Source organism: Anoplopoma fimbria, chromosome 14 (assembly GCF_027596085.1).
Source record: "Anoplopoma fimbria isolate UVic2021 breed Golden Eagle Sablefish chromosome 14, Afim_UVic_2022, whole genome shotgun sequence".
Taxonomy (NCBI): Eukaryota; Metazoa; Chordata; class Actinopteri; order Perciformes; family Anoplopomatidae; genus Anoplopoma; species Anoplopoma fimbria.
This window is the reverse complement of record NC_072462.1, coordinates 5,617,195-5,644,480: the sequence shown is the minus strand read 5'-3', so window position 1 is coordinate 5,644,480 and position 27,286 is coordinate 5,617,195. Positions and strand designations below refer to the sequence as shown.

Below are 27,286 nucleotides of genomic sequence, written 5' to 3'. Positions count from 1 at the left end.
AGTAAATCACAGACAAATTATTAAGATAAAATAAAATAAGATAATCCGTTATTAGTCCCGCAGCGTGGAAATTTACAGGATTTACAGCAGCATAGACTATAGTGCAAACAAGAGACATAGTAAAAAACAAGATCAAAACAAGTGTTATAAATAAGTAAATAAGTAATTAAACAGTAAAGAATATTAAATAAGTAAACAAAGTAAAAAAATCCACAATAACTAAAATATTATATATACAGACAGAATAATGATTGTATTGCACAGATTATTTATATTGCACAGATTAATATTGTTGTGTGGTCTACTGAGAGCAGAGCTGGTTGTGCAGCCTGACAGCGGCAGGAAGGAAGGACCTGCGGTATTAATATACAGTTTGTAATCTTACAGAGTTACATTATTTATGTTTGGAGTCAGTTAGATTCCAGATTGATGAAGCTCAAGAGAAATTCTAATTGACTAATTTAACAACTTGGAGGAGTAGTTCTGCCTCAACAATCACAAATATAGAGCTCATATATATTTATTTATTTTTTAATTCATGAGGTTTTTCAAGGTTTAACAATTTGAAATATGTTTTTTGTGCTTCTAAAGAGGGCTGGCCGTCTCCAGGGCCCCCGAACAGAGAATTAGGTTTTAAATAGCAATGCAATTGGATTGATTTGATGTTTGCAAGTTACATGTGGGAAATTAGTGAAACACTCCTGCTGAATTGATCATAAATGTACTATTTCAGTGCAGTTTGGTGAGGGCACAGCCAGCTTTGATCATGATCATATATCAGTATGAAGGCCACACGCTCCCACATGATTTATAATGCAGAGATTTATAATGATTTATAATGCAGAGTTTGAAAGTGAAAGTGAACGGACGGAATACGGAAAGATTTTTATACGAGACGAGGATGACTTATGCGCTAATTAAAGAGAAAATGCTGCGCTGAGGAGTTTTCGGAGAGGAAACAGAGAAATCGTCTCATCCAGAGTTACCGTACGTCGACAGGAATGAGAGGACTTATCTCTGCAGCAGCCTTAGAAACTTTGAAAGAGTCGCCGGCATGATTGACAGCCGTCGATGTTCCTGAAGTGTAGATGATGAAGTAGGCTGGTTGAAGTGATATTATGATTAAAGCATCAAAATTTTAACCAATATGGATTGAAACAAACATCCATCCATTTTCATGAATCACTCATCCTGTTCAGGGTCGCGGGGAGAAAAAGACACTTCTTTCGAAATATACTGCTGACTCATCATGAAAAATGAGTCAGCAGCACTTGCTGACAGCTTTGTTACCCTTAAATCAGCATTTTTCTGTCACTGCTTCTATAAGGGCTTCAGCAGCGTTGGAAAGTCACTCAGTGAAAGAAATCACACTCCTACTACATTTAGTATTTATTTAATACTGAATGAGGACCGCAGGAAAAACATTACTCATTATTCAAAAAACTCTACTTCAACCTCCCCTTTCCAACAACTCAAAATACACCTCCGGTACACAGCGTAGAACTTAAATCCTTTCATTATTTTTGACCTTTACGTCGACCTAACAGGTTTATGTGAAAACTAAAAGCTCCAATAACACTTAAAACACTCGAATGCGGGAAAATCTCTCCCACTGGGCAATTTGTTGAGCAGGGTTGACGTTTTCAGCATTTAGCCTTTCATGAAATTCCGTTGAAGACGTACTTAGATCACTCAAAGATGACGCAGGAGTGGTTCAGTCGAAAAGGTCATTAACTGATTATACCGACCGTCTGGGCAGCGGGTGGTCTCGGCCTCTCTCCCTCTTTTCTCTCACCTTTTGCTTTCTTCCTTTCTTCCTTTCTTCCCTGCTCCCCCCCCGAGGTCTCTGCCCTCAAACTCTTCCCGGCTGCAGCTCGCTCAGATGTTACCCCCCATGCACTTTGCTATAGAGCAGCATTCATATGATGGCTTGTGATCTTATGATGAAATGAATCCTAAATGTCTTCACTCCGCAGATGCCTGGGATGATCTCTCTTTCAGTATCTCCTATATTCCTCTACATTAGTGGGGTGATGATGGCCCACGGCTGTGCATCATCAGAGTATAAGCATTACTTTGCCTCTAAAATGAATTCTTACCAGATGCCCCACCTGACAGGTCTTGACAAGGCTTTTTCTAATTTCAGCGATACATATTGTCACTGTGAGCGCTGGATACATTCCGAGGCTCGCTGTTTTACGGGCCAGTGAACGCTGCATTATGTGAGGAGATTATTGTTCTCTTCTTTTCTATTTCATGAACAGAGATGAAATGAAACCAAGGGTTAGGGATCGCTTTCATTTTTCAATCACATTCGGTGTTAGTTGTGTTTAATGATAAGTAAATAATCGTATTCTGCCTTTTTGTCCAAAAGATCTTTGAAAAGGTTTAATGTCATCAAGTGTTTCCAAATCATCAGAGTAACAGCAGCTCTGATACATTTCTGCTGAGATATGAGTCATTTTGCAAATTTGAAAAAAAAAAAAGTTTTTACTCTTCATCCTAAAAGAAGAAGCTAACATGTGTCACTTGTGTCCAGTTCAGACTGAGTTCATCCTCCAAGAAGTTTGAAGCATTCTTTATGAAACAGGCTGATCCCGGTTCAGATTGTTTTTGACTGTTCAAGACAACCCGAGAAAGAAACTCAAACAATCCAGGAGGGATTTAAACCCACAACCTTCCAAATGTAAAGCTCTTTCTCTTCCAGTTGAGTTACCTTGATGCGTTATGAAGCAAACTCAGTGTAAACAGGTCTCAGTGTGACGTCCGTGAACGTTGTTTCTCTGCAGGTTATGAAGGTGAAGTTGCTGCAGCTTCTATCTGATCTTACCTCTCACTGGTTCTTTGTGATCATCTGTTTTCACTTTACATTATATGCAGTGTTTCTATCTGCAGGCTCTTCAACTGACTGCAGATGATGCAGGGGCAGATCATGTGATGTCCCCCTGTATATGTTATACAGTTAACCTGCCTTATTAAGAATCCCTTAACATATACATTCCAACTTTCACTTTAATGAAAAATGTAAAATTTCATAGCTTTTAAACAACTATAGAGGTAGCTACACCTTAATTTGTACCTTAAATGACCTGGATTTTCCAATTAAGATGCAAATTTTGGGATAATTAATGGATAAATTAATAGATTGATAAGAGGAGTTTAATTATTTATCTCCGCAGTGAATCTTTAATATTTTTTTCATTATGAGCTAATCTTACCTTTCCTCATTATAGTTTATATGTGGATTATCTGAATGATGTAAGATAAGCAATCCAATGAAAAGTTCTAAAATAATAATAAAGCCACCACAGACTGCCACTGCCCCTTAATTGGGGCCAGAAATGGCCAGAAGGGGGACAAAAAATATATAAATTAACCCCAGTAATACAGATAACATTTACTGCAACACAAAACAAAATGGAACTTTTATCATTTAGATCTAACAGCTTGAGAGCATAACTAAATGTGAAGGCAATTGAAATTGCAAAATCCGAGTTTGTTCACTTTCTGATCAGGCACATTAATATGACACATTATGGGTTCGCTGCATCTAACATGTGACAAACTTTACACGAGACAGACTGCAATTTGGGCAGCAAAATGTGTTTTCTAACAAAACGAAGTGTATGTACAGCATGTATGTGTGTATATTTAGTATGGGAAAGCAATAACACACATTGAAGAGACGGCCGAAGTGTGAACTGGTATTTCTCCTGGTACAGTGGGGGCCTTGTGTACTAAGGCTGATTGCTTACTACAGTGCCTAGTGTTCAAATCTGACCCATGGCCTTTTTCTGCATTTCATCCACTTTTTCTGTCGGTCTTCGGCTGTACTACATATTAAATGCAAAAAATGCCCCATATAAAAGGCATTTATTGAGAAATTTCCTTCAGGACATGGAAAGTGAGACAAGAATACAACAAAGGATTTTTTTACTTGAATGGCCACTGGGAGCATTACCTATTTAGTATGGTAGAGTATGTCTACTAAACTCTTGTACCATCAAAGGAGAACAAGCGAGCATCACATAAAATACACATTCAGGTATGTCAACAAACTCCTCCAACATACAACTCCTGAAACACACAAGCACACACGCAATTTACAGAGCATACGCACTCATGTCCTCCTGGCATGATCAGAGGAGGTCAAGCCAAGGTTATGATCATTTGTCTTTCATATTGATCAGAATGTGACACTGGGAAATGAGAGGTCAGAAGGTTTCAAACTAAATCAAAGGCAAATACTAACATTGACAAAATGAGCTGAGTGCGTCCCACCAGCCCCTCCCCCAAAGCCCTTTTGAAGGAGCAGTTAGCCGGTGCAAATTACTTCGAAATGTGTGAAGTGACATGGGCTCTGAGACCAATTAGGCTCAAGGCCGCAGGGCATCACTGAATGTATGGTTGCCTCACCTCTCAAGAGCCTGTTTCAGGTCACAGAAAAACAGCATACAAAACAAGCACAAACACATCAACACACACACAAGAAAAAAAAAAATGTTCCACCCCACCTAAGATCCATTATGCATGATTTGTAATGAGGAAGGTTGATTCAGCGGTGAAGCCGGTGTTTCACCTACATGCACATGAGACCATTCCTTATTTTCTTCTGCAGAGGTTCATGCATTATTTCATAAAGAAACCGTATTATTGATGCAACCATAGCAAGCCTTCACAGCTTGTGATATTGATCACAGGATATGAGGTCCAATTGCTTGTTCAGGCACGTTTAAGCTGGGTGAAATGCTTACCATGGGACTTGAGTAGTATTCTTCAGTTGAAGTGCTGTATCACATTTCAGTGTATGTTGTGGTGATAACAGAAAGGAGATAACAAATACACGACTTATATGAAAATACATTCAAAGCATTCTGACTGTTGTGACAGACATCTTTGTCTCCTTCTTGTAATCACTGTTTTCAGGGAGGTGCTGTATGGGTAACGAGCTAACTCACACCTTTTATGGATGCACTTAGAAAAAAACCCTAATGAACACAATAAAAAAGAAAATGTACATGATATTTTAGGAAAATTTAGAAATACATTTACTTTTTACAATGAACATGGCCTGTAGTTCATCGTTAATCAATCTCACATACAAAGTCCTTCCGCCGTAAATACTCACTAACATACCAAATGTGTATTAATCCGAGCAAAAAAGTCCATAAGAAGTGTACCATATACTTCTGTTTGATTTACTAAAAACTGCTGGACCCTATCAGGAAAATGAGCCTTTGAATCTTAATATTTGTATATCTATATATTTTTTTATGATTTATCTCTTTAGTCAGAAGGTATTGAAAGACAGACTAAAACATTTTAGTTATTCATGTTTTTTGTTGTCACTAAGAAAAACTGAATAACTCCAGACTTGTTCTTTACCTGTTGGAATAGCAAATATGCATATTGTTAAATGTATTTCTACTCTGCATTGCATTTTTATTACTGTGATCATACTGATCTTGAGTGGATACAAAACTTTTTATTTGGAAAAGTTGCTTCCTTAGAAGCCCAATGTGCATTGTGTGCATGTGTTTCTGACTTCAACCAGGAGGGCATTCTAGGACAACACCAGATCACATTTCTTTCCCTCCCTCTTTAATTCCTCACAATAACAATCCAATGGAGGGATGAATGTGGATGAGATGTGAGGACGGGGGAGTCATTGGGACATGTGTTTCTCAAATGGAACAGCATCGGTCAGTTGGCCGTCGGTCCTTTTTGCTAATAACGCTAACATGTTGCACAGCTGTTGTTGTGCAAGTGTGTAGTTTCTCACAGATTTCCAAACTGATGTCATCCCACCATTTTTAAATAATCAAATGTGTTTCCAACGCTTGAATAGTTATAATGTTTCATAGCAGACTGCGGCCATTCAAAGATGAACCCTCTAGGTAGGCATGTTGTTTCATTACAATTCATGCACATAAAAATTGCCCTTGACTTCCACTGGCTCCACTTTATTCTTTTACAGTCCCATCAGATCAGCTGAAGCATCCAATTACTGAACAGACTTCAGCCCATCACGAGCCATCTGATACCTTTTTAAATGATAAATGAAGCTTGTATGCCACAGTGCTACACCATACAGGGTACAGATACATATTCACTCACAGTAAAAAAAAAAAACATAACAACAAATAAACTCCACACAGGGAGCCCATAATACTACAAATGCATGAGAGCGTGCAGCCTCTTTAAACTGAAATCTGACAAAGACAGAGGAAGGTAATATAAAACGTAACAGTGAGACATATATAAACTAGACTTTCAGTGACTCAGCACATCACAGCTGAGCACACTGATAGGGTTTATTATGAGAGTGGTGGACAGGTGGCTTAGGCAGGTCAACCTTCATAATTGTCTCAAGGACCACTGCGATCCATTGAGTCCCACTGTGTTAATAACTTTGACCTTTTGTTGGGTGACACCCGTCCTCCTCAAGTGACATAGCCTCCGTCCACACAGCATGCGGCCTATGACGCTATCTGGGATCATGGACTCATCTTAAAGCATCCGCAATTGGAAATACTCCAACTGAACAAGAATTTGATCCACGATTGTTTCAATAATATATGAATTTCATCCAAATCAGGACATGGAATAAATATCATTGCGGTCTAGTGTATGTCCGATTGCAGATACTTCTCCTGAAAAGTAATCTCCAAACATTGGCTTTTCATTTTTCAACATTTTCCTCAATCCTAACATCTGTAGAAATGTTCTGTTACATTGTAAAAGTTGTTGTGTCAGATACTATTTTTGGCTTGTAAGGCCCATTGCATTGCCCCCTGGTAAGCACACCTGACATAGTGGAGGTTTGCCTTAGCTACTGATCACTACAACACAATGGACTCCTTTTTCATGAAACAATAATAAAGGGAAAACTCGACATCTGGCTGAACCTGCAACAGATGCTTTTTTTTTTAAAGGAGAAGAAAAATGTGTTTGTGAATTCATATTATGAAGAATTTTTTTTTAGTTTTCCTTTCTTCAGCAGCAGCAGCAGCAGCAGCAGCAGCAGCAGCTGTGACAGCAGTCGCTAAATCTTTCCCACGTATGGCCTGATTTTCAAGGGAGGAATAATCTTCTCCGCAAGTGACAATGTTCAATGAGATGAATTAGGCATTAAGCTCCGGAGTCGCATTGGACATACAAAAATAAATACATTTCAATTTCGAGGTGGTATCAGGTTCTTTTTGTAAGCAACGTTTTATAAATCTCCCATCCCATCTTCACAAGGTGGCATAAACATACATATCAACAAATTATACAAACATAAATCAAAAAAAGAAAGATGGGCAAGGAGCCATCCCTTTGCCTTTTGGGCTGCTTACAAAAAGAACATTTTCTGATGTTTGAATACATTTAGAGAAGAATCCTAGTTCAACGATACAATGTTTGGGAGGCATGTCAATCACTTGGCTCAAAACTGTTTAACATGCGTACCAATACTCTTTTAGTTACACAGAAAACATATGTATGGTATATAAGAGGGGACAATGCACATATAATAAATAACATGAGCACATGAATCCATCATGTGAATGTGCCAGATTTAGCCATACATGATAATTTTCATCTGCAGACCCCATGTAGGTCATATTACAGTGATGTTTGGCTATATTGTGTTTGCATTGATTATACCCCATGTTGACATAAAGCTTCTTAGTAATACTGTGCACACAGTATCTCCTCTGGTAGAGGAACCCAGCTGTTTATGCTTAGCATTTGGCCAAAACACTCCACTCCAACTGTTTTTCTGTAAAGCATGGTCATGTTTCTGTCTTGATTATACAGTCTGTGGTGTAACAGTAAGTGGAGGCTGAATATGAAAGGTTGTCTCCACCACAGTTTCTCTTTAAGTAACAATAAAATAAACAGAACCCAGTACTTTTCTATCTGAATTAAGTGGCGTGTAAATGTGCTTCATAGCAAAATCATTATGTATCAAGGTCCAACAAAGGAGTGCATTAGGAGCAGTGCATCTTAACTGAGTCACGCTTTATTAACCAGTATCTTTCATCAGTCTTTTCTTTCATTAGAGCCATTAGCTATTTGTTAGAATTCATGAATATTTACTCTCTTTGGCATCAAATCAAATAATAGATTTTTTTCCACCACACTCCATGCCGTATAATTGCTGTAGCTTGTTAAGAATGTGCAATACCGTATCATTAATATGTCATGACATTAGACAAATGCATCTGCTGCTCCTTTCATCCCTCTATCAAATGAGAGGGCTTTTATCGTGCATTCTATTTATCATTATTATGCATGTGGTGACTCAACATACAGTGCTTCTGCAAATTCACATTGTATGGTCCTGCTGGTGCTCCTCCGTTCATTGTACACATGCAACAAGGTAATTTATAGGCTACATAAAAAAATGAAATATAAAGAAAAACGTTTGTTTTTTTCCAAACTCCTTATTCCCTGTCAGATAGTACTTATTTGCTAATGTGATTAGATGTGAGTAGAACTCATCAATCCATGAAGATAAGACAGCTGCCCCGGAGCACTGGATTACAGCCATATGAGTCAGTCTGTGGTGGAAAACAGCACAGAGTAACTCTACCCACTACCCAGCTACCACTTTGTTCTTGGCTCAGTTGCCAGCTGAGAATGAGTCATCTGGTATTGATGCTTGTGTACCCCCAGCCGGAGCTTTGTGGACAGCCACTGGACTGAGATCCTCACATGAATCAGACACAGTGTGAGCAGAGCTGTACTTGAAACACCTCCACCTTTCATCCACATTTGTCTGTCTGCAAACCAACCCAGCGCCCCGAGGAGTTATGTCCGTGTTGGACCATTTCACACGTCACGATTTACATCCAATGCCAGTGTTTAGGGGCATGTGAGAGGCAGAACGTAAGCGTGAAGGTCGATGTGTAGCTCGTCCGACTCGATTGCAGGAGGAGACTGACCTTAATCTTTTTGCCTAACCTCAAATATATATCCTGATCACATGAGTCAAAGTTACAAATCATATTTACTCTTCTTACTGTGACTAATTCATGTCTTTTTGTGTACATTTTTGAGTATTTAAAAAGAAGGCAATTTTACTTTTAACTAAGTAGGATACCTTGCATCACAAGTATTGGACTTTGCTACATTTCCAGTTGCATCCCTTAAAGAGTAAAACCAAAATTCACAAGTAAAAGTCATGATGCAATGTGTGAGAATTAAATAAAACAAAAGCGATGGTCAAGTCAAGTCAATTTACTGTATAAAGCCCAATATCATAAATCAAATTTTTTTATAAATCAGTGGCTTATTTTTTAAGACCTCTTTGTCCAGAGTGGTGAATAACGTGCACAACGATGGAATACAATGAAAGGTCACATCATTATGGATTTGTAGTTATGGTTAGCATTATTTTTTACCTTGTCATAGCATCTTCTTTAATTAATCAGATTCATTGCCCCACCCAGTGTGCATGTAAAGTGACGCAAATCGAACACACCCACATTTTTTTTGCGTCACCAACAGGTGCTGGCTGAATCCAGCTAAATTGATAAAGTGATAGCATGCTCATCCTCCAGCTTCTTGTCATAGTTCTGCTGTTTTGTACTGTTGGTGCTGGGACAGAGAGGCAGAGTGGACTGGTTATACTGGGATAGAGAGGCAGAGTGGACTGGTGACGATATGGGCCTACACTTTGAGAATGAATGGGGAGAGCAGTTGGACGTGGAGCAGAATGAGGAGGACTTTGTGGTGCCCAAGGCTTCCTTTATTGTGCTATCTGCTGTTGATCCTGTAAGAAGTGACCAGTTATTTAATTAATGTGACTTAATAGTGCTTATTGCTTTTTATTTATTCTTTTTTTTAATTATTAGTTCTATTTCGGGTTGACTCTACAAGGTGACACTGATGATGGCTGTTGTATATTAATAATAATAATTAGTTGAATGCACAGCCTGCAAAATGCCATCTATATAAATGGAATTTACTGCTTGTCTGGATGTTTTAGGGCTCATGTTGTTTGTGTTGCCGACACGCTGACATTTCTTTTCTAGCCGACTGTTTCCATCCCTGCCTATTCTTAAAGGAACCCTGGTCTCGATCATATGCAGCACTATGGAGCAATGTTTACAAGAGTGGGTCCCCGTTTTGTTTGTTCAGAGCAATTTGATCCAGATTGCTGCCAATGGTTTTACACTATTTAATTCAGCTACATGTGATGGTGTCATGCCAAATAATGCAACAATGTGCCAGCAAAGGAAGGGAAGGGCAGCAAGTATAATAAGTGAAGGTTTCAAAACAAAATAAAGAAAAAATGATCTGCCTATCAAATGTTTTATGTGACAGAAAATATATTCTATACGTTTGTTAACCCTTGAGGATGCACAATATGCATTTTGTGAGTCATGCTGAATATGCTGACACTATAGGTCACTTCATATCTCGATTATAGATCATAATATAGCATATTTCTGTAAATAAACAGTCTATATAAAATAACCACATGGATTGCTATACTTAATTTTATCAAAAAATGATTCCATTAAGAGACAATACAATTATCATATTGAATCATCGCCAGTCCTATACACAGGGCAAATTTAACCAAGTGTTATGTTTCCTAACTCTTACCCTACCTTAGCTGTAGTTTATTTGCCATAACCACAACCTTTTATTTTACCTAAACCAAGCAAGAATATAAAATTTGTTTGCAATGGACATAATCAGAGGTTTTGCGGAATTGGTCAACATTGACATTATTAGAATAGGCCTTGCACCTTGATTTGTAATGCCCTATACGTACCCAGCTACTTAGTTGATTGTGTTTTGATTCGGCCTTACAGTCACTCTCACTCTCCACCGTTTCCTGTGTCCCATGGGGAATGCAATCATCTGACCGTAACATATCATTTTAATCATGAATACTATATGTGACTGGACTATGCCTTCACATAAAGGGCTGGCTTCCTAGAAGAACTCTAAGAGTTACCACACAACTCCACTTCCTGCTTTGAAAAGCCCTCGCTTTAGTTTAGATTCAGCACCATGTCTTGGGGAGAAAATAGAGCCCAGACGTGGAACCCAAGGGGTCCACACAGTGTGGATTGATTGCTTTTAACATACCTCATCTTGCTTTAACCTCTCCGCAATGTTGGGGAAAGTCAAGGGCTTTCCACATGTCGAATAGACATAGCCTTCACAGCGGAAATTTACGGACATAATTTAGTTTAATATGTTTTTTTCCGGATGATATAAGGCTGTTTTTAAGGCACACTACTTTGGAGAAATTAGGATCGGAAGTGTATACGTTTGCAGGTCTGCAGCTTTCAGAGATATGATTCATTTCATATTATAAAGAAGGATATCTTTTGTTTTCCCTGCTTTTATATTAAATCTGTTTTTTATGAAATTCAACCTTGAAGTCTTTTCACTCCAAGTTTTTTAATAGTAAACATGCACTGAGTCTTGACAAATGCTGAATTGGGTTTACAATACGACAGATTCCCTTTTTTCACAGTAGAGAAGCTGGATTATAATCATTTACTCCAACACTGCACTTTAAAGGGCATCCCAACCATTTTAAATATCAAGACCTGTTTACTCTTCATGAGAAGTACTATTCAGCTGGTGAAAAGAGTATAACTTTGTCTCCTTTGTAAATGTTGGTAAATTCATGGAGCTAAAGGCTACACGTTTTTGATAGAAAGGCTACGGTCAAACTGTGGGTGTGAAGTTTGAAATAAATGGTGTTTACCCTGCAGGCAGTCTCTCTTCTCTGCCGGATAAAAGCATTTCAGTACATTTAAGTGTAGAATGAACACAGCCTTTTTAATGTAAATCAATTTGTTGAAGTATTTTTTTTAAATTACATTTAATATTTGTTCATCATGTTAGTGCAGGAATCCGCCACATTGCTTCTTTTTCAAAATATCCTTTTTTTCCTTTTTTTTTTTACATTGGTTCCAATTTAAAACTGGTTTAAATATTTTTTTTTCACTTCTCTGTGACAAAAGTTAAACATTTTTAATACTGAATAATATCACAGTGAATGAAGGAGGAAAAAACAACAGAAAAAAGGAATTTATTGTTATTCTTTTGTTTTATTTCTCTGTTCTATGTTTTGTCAGCTTGTTTCTTTTTTTTATGTTTTTACTTCACGTGTTTTTGTTTGTGTCCTTTGTGACTCTTTAGTGCTTTTCTGTTGCATGTTCGATATCTCGTCAAGTTGGACAGCCTGTTCGTCCCTTCTGTCTTCTCTTTCCTTTCTTCTCTTTGCAAATTGTTATTATTATCTATCATTAGCAACTAATTTGCAACATAATAAAAACTAAATCAAGTTAGTTTAGTTCTCCAAGGAAGAAAAAGAAGACGTACAGGGTTGAGTACTTTACTTACTTAATATTTTAATAAAGTACATTTTGCTCATAATATTTTTGCACTTTTACTTCAGGAATATTTTGAATACAGGATGTTTACTGGGAATGAAGGGTTTTTACATAAATTTAGGATTGATATACTTCTACCGCAACTGATAATAAGTACTGCAATTTTTCACTTTTGCATGCTTTGAGTACCCTTCTACCAAAATGACTACATACAATGCCTATAAAAAGTATTCACCCCACTTGGATATTTTCCCCTTTTGTTGCTTTTATACATGAAATCATGGTCAATATAATTTTGCAAAAAGGTCCAGCTAGTTGATGCCAGCAGTGTCACAATTAGTGAAATGGAGATCACCTGAGTGCAGTTGATGTGTGTTAAGTGATTGCAGTATAAAACCACCTGTGTCTGGGAGGTCCAGTCACTGGTTCATCAGTATTCCTGCTTCAATTGCAACATGAAGACAAAAGAATGCTCCAAGCAACTCAGAGAAAAGATCATTGAAAAGTATAAGTCAGGAGATGGCTACAAAAAGATTTCCAACTCACTGGACGTCCCGCAGAGTTCAGTTAAATCCATCATTAAGAAATGGAAGGAGTATGGCACTGGTTTAAATCTGCCTAGAGCTGGCCGTCCTCACAAACGGAGTGACCGGACAGGAAGAAGACTGGTGAGGGAGGCTCAACAAGCTGGACCTCTGTTGAATTAGGTCAGTCACTTTAAAGGGGGTGAATATTTATGCAAACACTTATTTTACACTATATATTTTAAATTAATTGACATTAGTTTGTAAAAATCTTTTCACTTTGACATGAAAGAAGCTTTTTTTTTTGCAAATTCTTGTCAAAAAAGCCAAATTATATTGACCATGATTTCATGTATAAAAGCAACAAAAGGGGAAAATATCCAAGGGGGGGGTGAATAATTTTTATGTGCATTGTATGTCCATGTTTTACTACTTTAACCATTAACTCTTTTCATAGAGTCTGCTCTATGAAAAGCGAAGGAAAAACAGAATATATGTAAGCGAAGGAAAAACAGAATAGAGACAGTGAGGTAAAGAAAGCAAGAGGAAGAAATAGTGAGCCAGTGATTATTACCTTCACTGACAGGTGTCATTTCATTCTCTTATCGTTCTTCCCCACTGGAGGGTTATGGGTCATAGTTCTATGGCTCAATCACATAGCATCAGCTGTATATCTCCCATTGCTCATCGTTTCTGTCCTCATCCCCATCCATCAATCCTGATTACACCTCTAATGGTTCCTCTTCACAGCAGCCACCAACTGTAATGGAATTATGCTCCAATGAACAGCCGCATCTCTCCCCTTTTCTCTCATTCTGTCTTTTTTTTCTATCTTAACACACACACACACACACACTCTCACTTCTTCCAATATTCATTTACAGAAAGCTGTTTGCACTTTGAATACAATGCATTCAACACCATTGAGGCACATGTGGAAAAAAAAAAGAGAAAGCATTACTGTCAAATGTTGAGATTTAGAGTATTTATTCAAAGTGCTTCAGACAGATGAGGGGAGAGAGCAAACACTGTGTGAAGCTCCTCACATAAATATCCAGTTTGTGAAACACTCCATTCAACTGGGAAGATAGTTCATCCTCTCTAACTTTGCCCTCCGTTTCCACAAGAAACCGCTTTTGTAATCGCTCACATTTAGCGTCATTCTTTGATTTTTCCACCCCCACCCTTGCACTCCCTGTGTGTGTCTGTATTGTGGCGCTGTAGTGCAGCCTCTCTCTATCCTCAGGGAAAATCATCCCTCCATCGTCCAACCCCGCCAGCCTTATCGGTGACAGAGGAGAGATGAATAAGGGATCAAAAGAGCCTTTTCTCTCCCTTTTTTCACACTGTCAGGTTCTATTTACTCTGGGTCCCAGTGGCTCAGCGCAGTGTCACACACACCAATTACACATGACAGGCTTTTTTTTTTTTTTTTTTTTTTTTTTTTCATTTCTGGGACCTGGGGTGATGCAGTTGTGTCGTTATTGAAACCTTTCTAAACATGTTCAAGGGCAAAACCAGGAATCCCCACACCTACGGGGATACAACATGAGCATTCCCCTAATGTTGCTTAAAAGTTGTTTTTAATTATAAATATATATATAAAAATAATATAATTTGATTTATATCGGGTTTAAAGATTAGGTTTTTTTAAGGCTTTAGTCGAAGTTTGCAAAGTCTGTTTCCCACTGTGTCCCTTTTTGAGTGTATTTTTACAGCACACTAGGACCAAAATGTGTTAACATGAAATGATATAATTGACAGACAAGTATCACTAAGCTAGTGTGGCCTCATGCGAGACCAATTATCATCTTGAACCACAAATGGACAGCTTGTTTGGCGGTGCAGTTCATCCGTGGATTCTCTGCTGGTTCAAACAAAACCCGGCTACTGCTGCGAGGAAAAAAAGAATCTCACAAATCATTTAAAAGGAAACAGTAGATAGCAGCAGTAGGGAAGCCACATTAATGACCCATGTCTCCTTCTTTTAAAGGATAAGCAGATGCCTACTCTCAGTCTTTTGTAAAAAAAAAAAAAAAAATACATGCCTACACTGCAGCATTACCACATGTCCCACCAGTAAACATCAGACAAAGTACCTCCACCATTAAAATGGGATCAAGGTTAATAACTTATCCCTTACAAAACAGGCAATTTAGTTTAGCAAAACTAAAGCAGGACAAGATTCCCCAGAGTGTTTTGAGTGTTTACCGAGCCCCCATTACAATGTACTGAAACCTTGGCTCTGGTGTTGAGGACTGGCAATAACCCACTACTTAATGAGTAAGGCCTACTGCTGCTCCTGCCAGGCAATAATCTTCTCTTGGCATAACCAAAACCAAGCACAGAAATGTTCTTATCAGTCAGGAACAGCAGACGTCCTCCCCCCCCCCCCAAAAAAAAAACCACCCGATGGACCCGCGACTTAATTGATTTCCACCGTCCCAAGGCAGCTCAGTCCGTGCGTCAGACTATTTTATTTACTGGACTGCTTGTTTGGGTGTGAGACTTTTTTTTTTTTTTTTTTTTTTTGCCCGTTACATTTGATACTGCGATTCAGGCCTTGGTGGTGGCTGTGCAGAAATAGCCTTTACGTGGGTGTTCTTTGTGATATTCACTTAGGTTTTCAACAGGTCCCTCAACTTTTTCTTCAAGTATGTTTTAATTAAACTGGTGGATAGATTACATATCAAACGGCTGTACAATGAAATCATAATGGAATCTTTGTTCAGGTAGGCGTCCATGTGGAATAATTTCTTACATATTTTACACTGTATTTAAATCATATTTGGAGTGATGTAAGTGGATTTAAATAAGTTACAGATTTCGTTGTGTATATTTCTAAAAGGCTCCTTTATGATACATTTGGGACACTGTAATACATCATGACAATAAATAAGACATAGATGATATTTACAGGTTGTATGGACTTAACCATGTTAATATAGTTAAAGCATTTCAGAAAAGATGGATAAAGAACTTCTCACAAAGTCATTTGACCATTTGTTTTGGCCTATTACAGTGAAACCACGGACTGTTAAGTGTTTATTGAGATGCAGCCACTCTGTTCGGAAATTATAAGATAACAGCAGGAAAACTAGTCAGATTCTTCATCCCATTTATTTGTCTTATTTGCCAATTCATTCCTTGTGCCAGCATTAATCTCATTATGTTAAGCCATCTCCTTATTCTTTTTATTAAAATATTGTATTTTCATTTGGAGGAGGCAGCTGGGGAATAGGTCCTTCGTTTTAAAATAATGAAAATTATATCTGCTAGAGCAATCAGTTTCTAATTGAGTTGACAGAATCATTTTCACTGAGCTTCTGCTGCGCTTGTGAAAAACGTCAACAATGTGACAAGGGATGGACTGTTGGTGCAATTCAGTATCGATACAAAGTAGTTTGGAATAATGAGGCAGCCCTGCCATTGAACGGGATTTGGGACAAGTATGCTCATACACTGATGAAAGTCGAATTCTCTGCATTTAGAATTATGAAAAATTGTATGGAACAATCATAAAAAAATCAATTAAAACATTTTCTCAAAATAAAGGGGTTATTATCCACACAGTTGAGTTAATCTGTGGCGTTTTTTGTTTTTATGTCATGTAAATGCTCTAGTATCGGAGGATGTTTTTTTTCAGTTGGCTCATAATTTTAGGGATTTAAAATCTCATGTCTGCCATAGTTTTGGATCATCCAAAACCAAAGCCTAAAGCCTTTGCACATTTGTCTCCCCATTTGTAATTGCTTGGGGATTGATCCATTACTGTTGCGATCACACAAAACAGGGCCTGCAAGAGGCATTTGCCAATTTCCATGCAAAAACTGTGATCTATTAAAACAAAGAGACCTATGCATACGCAGGTTAGACGGGGGAAATGATGATGCAGATAGTGAGATGGTGAACTGCTTTTGAGGAGAACCATTAAACTTGTTATGATTTAGTTGCACTTTGGTTCACACACTTTTTTTTTTTTTTTTTTTTTTTTTTTTTTTTTTTTTTAAATCTGATTTATCCGATGATCCAAATCATCAGTGTTATTTGTGCTTGTGAGAGTGAACCATAACTATTCCATAGCACTTTTCAATTGTAAAAGTTATAAACCAATTTAAATATCAAATCAAATTTTTTGCAATCTTTGCATCAGCACTGGCAGCTCCTCTCAGCGCAAAGGAGAGGGCGGGACTAACGACCTCAAATAGCATTAAAGAGCTCCAATAGTATTCAGTAGTACCTGTTAATACTGTGTATATACCACCAAATAGGATTGTAATTTTCAAAAGTTTTTTTGTGTGTAAACACAACTTTATTCATGAATTCATGTTATTTTGGATAGGGACGGATGCAGTCTACTGTATACATAGACAGACTGACAACATCTGTTCAGTTTAACTATCAGAGCTCACTGGAGACACCACGGTGACTGTCACACACTCTGCTTTCTCCAGTCACATGCCCTGTCACTGCACGTATGGATTATGTAAATGATCAACGTCTGGAAAATAAAGCAATAGAGAGAGCTCTTGCACAATCATTACACTCCATATCCTCATGATGAGTTCTAATCAAAATGCAGGCCAAGGTCACCATAACAAAATTGAAATAAATAAATACATTTGTTCCAGTATCAAACTTCCATTTTTCAAATGATACCCCGGGGTGATGGATTCCACTGATTGTCGCAACCATTTTGGAAGCAATCAGTGTGATTGCTGTAAACGTATACATATTGCAGTGAGACCAATCATGTAATGCTGTATGATGGATGCACTAGCACTGCTAGAGGAAGAAGTGAATAGAAGAATTAGGATGGAGCGAGTGTTCAGAGACTACCTCACCCACAAGCACCTCCATTTCTGTCTTGGTAGTTGCCATCATTCACTTTAGAGAACCGTTGATCACCAGGCATATTTCTATGAATTGATGAGATGCTTTGTATTGACCATTTATGGTTGAATGTGTGCGTGTAGAGGGCGTCATAGGAGGTGGATCCATGTGCGCAAATTTCCATGTTGATTTGGAATTTATAAAAGGAAATTACGCATGAATATTTTTTGTTCGTACGCAAATATTAAATGTGGATCCTACGCACTGTTTTATAAATGACAACCTAGTTCCCCTTTAATGTGCAGGTATCACTGCAAACTATCACTTTTGGCCTGAGGACAGTCACCTCGTAGAGTCACCAATGTGGAGGCCAGAGCAGAACCCAGAGGCAATGGAGCTTTCTAGCATTAGAAGAATGATATGGTCTCCTCAGTTTCAGAGAAGTTCCAAAAACTTAACTAGTACTGTAAGACATGAAACTTAAAGTTGTAAGCCTTTTTTCTAATGTAGAGAACTTAGTGGTCGACGGATAATCGGATCGGGCCGATTAATACCATTTTTGAGATAATTGGCAGCGGCCAATGCCTGCGCTCAACAGGATGATAACAAAATAATTGTCTGCAATACAACCCCAGGCAACTTTGTCATTGTTGCTGCTGTGGAATGAAGTTGGTGCTCCCACTTGTGTCAATTTCGCATTTTATACGGTTAAAGGTCAGTGGGTGTTGTGAAACAGTAGGAAACCTGCAAATACTGGATGTAAGGTTACCTGAGAGAAAAGACTTGGACTTAAAGGGACAGTTTGGGTGTTTTTGAACTGGGGTTGTGTGAGGTACCTAAAGTCAGTAGATGACAGTTGGAAAGCCACCAGTTTGGAGAAACAATAAGGAGTCATCGCACAGAAGAAAAGTAATGTCTTGCTGTGGTTGGGGGCAGCAGCCAAACCCAATTCAGCCACCCAAAAAATAAATAACCTAAAATAAATCAATGTCCGTTTAAGTGTACATTTATTTGAAATATTTTCCGTCATGTAAATGAACTGAAAGACAAACTTATTCATACTAGAACACATGGAGATTGGGGGCTTTGAACAAGTTTTACTTTCAGTTTCGGATCCACGTCAAAAAGCACTTTCTGACTGCAGAGTAAAGCGGTGAAATAATTGTTTCTACCGCACTAAAAATATCATAATGATGATACTTTTAAACAAATTTAAAATAGATGCTCTGCAGAGAGAATGCAGATGTTCTCAAGCAGACAGAGACAATACTGAGAATAACAATGTTTAATAAATGTTTATTTAAATTCAGCCTTTTTAGTCTCACTTGATATTATTATAAGGTCAAACCCTGTTATTAAAAGAAATGCAATTACTTTAATTTACCAAATTAGCAGTGTTCAAATTAAATATGTATTTCCTTCCAGGCTTAAAGGCAAGCTGATATCTTATTTGGTCTCTTTCTACAAACTGCTCTGTACTCTGTATAGCAGATTCTCACTAGACATTTGTTCGAATAGAGAGAACATAATTAGTGTAGAACATCTCAACACATTTACAAACTGTTCAGATGTCTGCAGTGGCCCGTTTAGTTGATTTAACTTTCAACAGGTGAGTGTAGAAGTTGGATAATTGTTTCATTACTCCATAGTCAGTGTTTTTTTATTAGTTCAGTTACTTGGCTGCTCAAGACCATCTGTCTCCTGGAAGTTGTTATTTATGTTCTTTAACTTCACTTCCCTGTTAGAAGTCCTGTCAGACTGACAGTACATTAAAGCAATTTGGCTGAGCAACAGCGTTGTCAGCAGTAAACCATCGGCCCCCTGCCCTCCTCTACCTCTCTTTCCCCACTGTGGAACGATAGGGATAAAAAGTTGGAGAACAGGGGGGGGGATTCAGTTTGGCATTCTGTTGTTTAACTCAATTAAATTTGCATACGCAGGGATTAAGATTTTCTGTCTATACTGCTGATTCTGGACCAGGTAGTGTTATCCATATAAACTGTCAAGGCATACCCGTATCCGCTCCAATCCAAAATACTAAAGCAGCTATAATCAACATTTTTTTGTAACGTGAAAGCTGTTGCCTGTAGTTACAATCCAACAAATAATTGTCCATTGATTTTGTAGTTCCTCTAACCTCTACAGAGCATTACAGTCTTTCAGTTCTTTGTTTGCTGTTTTCGTTCACTGTCACTGCTCTCGTAGGATTGTCAGCTCAATGATTCTTAATCAGGTGCTGTTGTGTGAGGGTAAAAAAAATCACCACCACTGTGCTGCTGGTCCAATCCATTCTCCCTCCCAACTTTTCTAATACTGACGCCTGGTCATTGCCCCGACACACTGAGGCCCACTTTAGCATCTGTATGAGACGCACCGGACTTCCAACTAACTCCAATGTAGTTTTATTGCGAAAGTAAACATGAAAACTAAGTAAACCGACGTTATGCATGTAGTGAGCAGACTGACTAAGCATTGGTATTTGATTAGTTGGGAGTAAAAATGTGTTGTCTGGTCAAACACCAGACTTCCATTGGTTTGCTTATCACCGGCCCCCTTGGGTTATGTGCTGAGAGAGTGTCGTCTGCATATAAACTTTAAACCAACTTTACTCGCTCCCTTGTGATCTTACAGACGAGCTAAATCGCCAAGAAAAAAAAGTTAGCTCATCAACTACTTAAAGGATTACTTTGCCAATTTCCACCTGGCTTTGTACAAAAGCAGTCTGGGTGGTATTCCCAATTGAACAATGTTGAGCTTCCCTCTGGCTCACCAATGCCCGGAGCTCCAAGCTCACCAAATGGTGAGGGTCCGCTGGGTAACGTGAGTGTGTCGTTTCACACAACATTTATTTTTGGAACATTCAAACAACAACACAAAGCTGTAATATAGTAATAATACTTTTTTTTGAATTTGCATATAGTACACTCATGTTATTCCCCTGTAGCTCACGCACATTCAAGTCTATGTCATAAAGGAAACATTTATGTTAATATTTATAACTTGCTGCTGTCTTACAGATATCAAATATCATTCCATCTTGTAATGTAAAATGACAGTGCACTTCTTTTGTACGCAGAAGGTCTGACTGATTAAGGGAAAAGCGATTGCTATGGAAATTGTGTTTTTTTTCATCAGTCATCTGATCTCCTTGGGCTTATGTCTGTAACTGGAGGGATACCGTTTTGCTATAATTTGCTCTCATGGAGAAAAAAAAAAAAATCACAGTACTTGAAAGTCAAAAAAGCAAAACAGAGATGATACAAGATGGCGTGTGCTCATTCTGTCTCTCTGAAAAAGCATTTAACTAGGGGACAGAGCTGTTTGTAACTTTACCTGTGATGAAATGAGCGCTGCCAAACGACAGTTTATGAAAGCCCCCCCCCCCCATCTGCTCTTGATACTTGAAATGCATCTTTTGTCTTCCATAAGCATCGTAATCACCGCTATATTTAGAAGGCCGTTTTTCTGTTTTCCATATTCTGTAATGGAAGTAATCTTCCATTACTTTGTTTAATTGTAGAAAACATGTTTTCACTCGTCAGCAGGCAACATAAAAACACTTTAATACAATTATGTATAATAAATCATTTCTGTTTGTTTAATTTAATTTACAGCAATTACATCCCTACTGCATTCATCTTATTTCAGTCCTGTCAACAGCTTTTCATTGTTATTTTTTCACCAGCATTGACTCACCACACTTGGTACGGATACACATTGTTGTATGAATGTTCAGCTTGTTAAAGCTGCTTTAAATAAACGCATATCTTGGGTCATGGACAATTGTACTCTCTTCCTCCACAGATTTATTAGTATTACTCAGTTTGCAGATACTCAGTTTTAGCCACATAGGACTAGGAACACAATAATAATACCTGACTACCTGACAGATCCGGGTTTCTGCAGCTGTGGCACTGTGTGCGTGAACAGCTGGTAAGTAGCTCTGCAGGGAACAGTCCTGTCCCCCTTTCATGTTTGCACTGTACACTGAAGACTTCAAATGCAACCTGGAGTCGTACCTTCTGCAGAACGCCTCAGATGACTCTGCATTTGAGTCAAAGCAAAGCAGGAGTCTGAGCACAGGGACCCGGTGGACTACTTGGTTGAGTAATGTTTATGTGAACTATATACAGCGCATTGTAGTAAAGACAAAGAACATAGTGGAAAGTGGACTGTGGCTTGGAGAACTATGACCCTATAAACGCACGTCTTCATTTTTAAAGTCTGAGCCCTGTTTTCAAATGGTGCTGAACTAATTCTTGCTGATATGCCGTTGTCAGGCTAAATCCATTTTATTCTTATCCAGCTAATTTAGTTAAAGCAATTGGAGGATTGATTTGCTAATCCTGGATAAAGTTATCTTGAATACCAGTGCACCATATGTTCTGGCTCCATTGGCCTTTGAACAGGGAGTATCTCAAATTGAATTTGGCTTTGTTCTTTTTTTTAAACGTACAACCTTTTTATTTTACTTTATAGTTGATCATGTAAGGAATACATATAGATTACTCTGGATTATGGAAATCAAATAGGATTGTATCTACTCACTTCTGCACGGTTTGAATGTACTGGATGTCACAATACAGCTAACAAGCTACGATAGCTTCCTCCACTTTGGACTCTCTGTTCCCTCAAAGGTCAGCACTGTCAAGACTGTTTGCTAATTGGTCAATGGTGCAACTTTTCCATTGGAATTCATTTATGTTGCTGTATATGTTCACTTTTGTAAATGCTGGTGTGGCCCAGCCTTCAGAGAGACTGTGGAGGTTATGGGGTTTGAAAATACCTGAGGGCCAGTGGTGTAGTTTAGCCGGAGGTAGAGATCATGATGACGGTCTACTAACCCAATGTATTCCCATGGTTTGCCCTGTCATTCTAATTATGGCATGTGCTTACACTTCAAAGCCTGACAGAGTGCAGAAGAATATCATGTAAAACAGGTGAACTAAATTAATGTCATTACATCTAAACAGCATAACATGATATTAGCTTCAAAAAGAAAGGGGTGTTCTTTTTATTTTGTACACGGTAATGTTGTGTTTATTGGTTTGGTCATTGCAACAACACCCCTCAAATGCAGGCTAACAAAGGGGCATGGCAATACATTAACCCAAACGAAGGAGTTAATTGGATGACTGCCAGGAGCTGGCACGTAGCCAGTTTTGAATTCCTGCATCTTCATTATGCCTATGTTCATTCCTCAGGAAAAAAAATGGATGTGAGGGGGAAAACTTTTTAATTGTTTATTTAAATGGCCTCATTAAAAGATATTTCTCTTTTTATAATGTTTTTTTGCTAAAGTTATATTTAAGTTTTTCTAATTCCATTATATAGGAAACTCTAAACGATGCCAAAGACCTTTCACGATGAGGAATCTTTTGAAGTACCAACACATACGTCATTCAGTTAAGCTATAGCTATAGATTCAATGTTCTTTTGATTACAAGCATACAGCTGGGTTATCTTTATCTCTATGTAGTATAGATTGTAACCAGTGAGTTTATTCAGTCTACGGGTAGGGTTCACTTTTGCAATCAGAGTTTTTTGTCATTTCCTTGCATGCCTTTGTATTGATCCTTGTTAATCTATCATTTCTTGAATAGGCCAGGACCTTGGTTGATTATTGTCCACTTCTTGTAGGCTGTGCTATTATGCTCTAATGGGCCTCTTTAATTGAGGATGGGTCCTTGGTCCTAATGCATTTACCACTCGGAAGTCCTTTTCAGTCAAAGAGAATGCTTTTCATTTTGAGCTATAAATGATTGTCTACGGCGTTTTCCATTTTTTACCTAGACTTCTGCCACAGTTTCATAATGGACCGAAAATATTTTTACACCTATCAACAGGTGGGCGGGCTGGCATCCTCCATGTGTCTCTCTTCCGCTCTAGATTGGCTCAGAAAGTGAAAGTGGCTCGCAGTTCCAACATCAATTGATCGGTTTGCCCTCTCTTTCTGTGGGGAGTGACGTAGTTCTCGGCGTGATTGTTAACTTGTTGGCAACCAACCCGAATGTTAAGCCTGGTAAAGGTGGAGCTAGTTTAAACCTTAACTACTACTTAATAATACATAAACGTTTTGTTAATTGATTTAGATTTTGTATTAAGAATCTGAATCTGCAAAGAAACCTCCCTAGTAACAAATACTGTCAAATAAATGTAGTGTAGATAAAAGTACTATATTTCCCTTTTGAAATAAGTGGACTAGAAGTATAAAGTTACATAAAATGGAATTACTCAAGTACCTCAAATTTTTGTCCACCGCTGCTAAGGTCTCACAAAATCCTGTAGGAAACAATGATCTATATGCTCGGTCTTTGTTGTTTGTCATCAATTTAATGAATGCCGCTAGTTGAAAGGTCATGTTTTGATTAATAGATTTTTCAATTTTTGGAAGAAACAATTGCTCCAAGTTGTGAAAGTCATCGCTGACTGACTGATGGCAGGGTTTAGCGACGAAGAAATATTAACAGCATCCAGTCTGTTTACCCAAGTATCAATTATTCAAACAGTTGATATATATTTTGTTGGCATTGTATGTTGTTAGATTGAGATTGAGGCAATGCTTTCTGGAGAGCAGATCCTGTCACCTTTGGCTGCCTCCCCAACTCAGCACTTTAAGTTATTTGTACACTGATTGATTTTAGATTGTCTTTTTTTTTTAACTTGACACAAAGATGAAAGGGTTCGCGTCTCTTTCATCCATGCACACTTGCCCTACACACCCTTCTATCAAGATATCATTTTCTCTCTATTCCGGAATGGATTCGATGGGTTCACATCGGCCCTGCCTATCCGCCATCAGCTCCAATAAGATACATTATTTCAAGCTGCAGGACTGTGATATTTTGTGATTATTATATATATCATTTCCATTCATCTCTTTGGTTTCCCTCTCTTCGGTTTCACCTGAAAGTGCACAGACAGACAGCCAGACTGGGTGGAGGAGTAGAATTTCATCTCCGTGAGTCTGACACATATCATTGCATAGCACCGCAGATGAGACTCTCTCTCCCTCTCACTCTCCCAACTGATCATTTTTACCAGAGCTCTGGGGTCACACAGTGCAGTCACATAACATTTTGTGAAATGATCACAAAACTTGCAAATGCAGATTATATGCTCGAGACCCAAATTATGTACAAATTACATTCCTCCTCCACCTTTTGAAGGCTGATCATAGGCAGGCCACCGAATATCATTTTCGAGACCAGTGTTCCCACACAGAATACACTATATATGAGGTCCACAGGTGCAAATAATGTGATGACAGCACTGTCATTGGCTGGTGGTGACTCTTACCCAAGAGCTACCTACAGCTTCCGAATTATGACGGGCCTTATTTGCAGTTTAAAACCAGGTGTCATCCCAACTTTTGTAAGATGTCAATAAACTTCAAGCTACAATCGCATATGTGAAATGTGACTATAAGAGCGAAGAAGGAATCTGGTTTACAAGACTTTCCACTTCCTTAATGACGTCTTTATAGTATATAGTCACGGCCAAAGAGGGGAACAGCCAAACACGCGTAGATTGGAACTGCGGAGAGAATTTAATGGAAAGGGTTGGGCTACACCACAGGAAGAAAGATGTCCCAGTGGGGGGTAAGGAGTCTTAATGGAATTATAAGACTTTACAAGAACAAGTATTTTGGGATTACCGCCTGCCTAATTCCCAATCCCCCCCAAAAAGGTACAGATTGGACTCGGGACTTCAGCCCTTACATAAAACACTGCATTAACGATGTTCCTTGAGAGGGCAATAGGATCAAATACTTGTCTTCTTCGTAGGTAAGCTTATTTGAGGTGATGCAGTACAATAGGAACAGAAACAGAGAGGCGGAAGTGGAAATACTTGAAAAAGGCTGAGAGGAGGTGTTGATTGCAGATGATGATTAGGTTGCAGGTAAACAGTCCTCAGAGAAGGTTGATTTCTTCAGCTCACATGTTTTTATAAGCCCCTTATTCATACTTTTTTTTTTTTTTTATGATGCGCGCGTTCCTAGTCCTCCCGCTGCTCTCATAGCTCCAAAAGAAAGGTTTCATTGGTGGGTGGAGCACTATATACTTGCAGAAGAGCCCCAGGAGCATTGCCCAAGGGAGGCCCACGGATAATTACAAACCATTCAGCAAACACAGCTCGGCGGCTCGCGGAGACATCCTGACGGTGAGCCAAGAGACAAACGGAACTCGTAACGAGGCAGACGAGGCAAAACATGGAGCTATCTGATCAGAAAACACATGGATCGAGGTTGCAACAGGAACACCTGACTCACGTGGGAGGGGAGGGAGAGAGAGAGAGAGAGAGAGAGAGGAGAGAGAGGGAGGGGAGGGAGAGAGAGAGAGAGAGAGAGAGATATCCAGCCTATAAATGCTGCAAACTATCTCACATAGAGAACATAATCGCCCTTAGTAGCTTGGAGACGGTAATGAAGACAGTAAAAATGAGGCTGCGCTGCTCATAAAGAGTTTGAAACACCCACCATATTTCCAAGCTCATTATCATTACAATCACTTTTGTGATCGTCAGCACCGCCACCACTTATGGAATTCCATCTTCCAGATTTACGTCCAATTACCCTCATTAGTAAATGTCACCTCTACGGGTCGGCAACCAGACTCTCGGTGTACTCACTGGACCCTCGCTGCTCAGGCACGTGAATTTGCAAGTGTGTGTGTGTGTGTGTGCAGTGTGTTTGATGAAGCAGCTTCGCCCCACAGGGTTGGAAATTCTAACCGAAAAAGAGGAGAGGGCCAAGCAAAGAGCCCTGCAAAAAAAAACAAAAAAACCTCAATCATGTCCCACACCTATGGATAACCTCGGGCTAAGTTAGGGAATTAACAGAGCAGCCAGGGAGACATGCAACGCTGCCTTTGACTTTGCACTTCAGAGGTGCGAGCGCTTTGCCCCTCCTCTGGAGATTCTTGAGAAAGACCCATCATTATACATTAATAGTAGCAGAGACTTCTCCCCTCAGTCTGCACAGCCTCTGTTTGTGTCCCCCATTGATTTTTCACTGAAAGTCCTTTGAGAGTATAGGGACTGCCACTTTGATTACGTTTACCCGTTATTCTGGTGTGTTGTTTTGTTGTGCACTTTGTGTGTGCAGATGTCAGTTTGTGCATGTGTGCATATTCTGTAACTTCCTACTAGATTTAAACAGCTGTTAATTTGCTAAACCTCTGCGATATTGTTTTATCATAACTCAGTGGCATTCTGTACTGTTCTTACTCGTATCATTTTCCAAACTTTCTTCCTTTTTTTCCATGTTTTCATTTTTTTTTTTTGCAACTCTGTGGTTTTGCAAATTATAGGCTTGGCATTTTGGGAAGGGCAGTTCATTCAGTTGGTTCTTCACAGTTCTGTGCATTTGTACTGCTGCCACTCCATGTGTGAAAAATTCAAAAAAACACAGCCAAGGGGAAAAAAATCTCAGACAGCAACATTGAACCAAGAGCAGAGCTTGAGCAAAACACACACACACACACACACACACAAACACACACAAACACACACACACACACACACACACACACACACACACACACACACACACACACACACACACACACACAT

General features: G+C 38.8%; 1 protein-coding gene across 1 annotated transcript in view; it reads left to right on the top strand.

Moving 5' to 3' along the window:
- Positions 1 to 9,654: 9,654 nt before the first annotated feature.
- The window catches only part of fibcd1b (fibrinogen C domain containing 1b), a 116,998-nt gene continuing 99,366 nt past the window's right edge, over positions 9,655 to 27,286 (top strand). The window contains exon 1 of the mRNA XM_054613027.1: positions 9,655 to 9,772. Coding sequence (XP_054469002.1) covers positions 9,655 to 9,772 — 118 coding nt within the window. The remainder of the gene's footprint in view (positions 9,773 to 27,286) is intronic.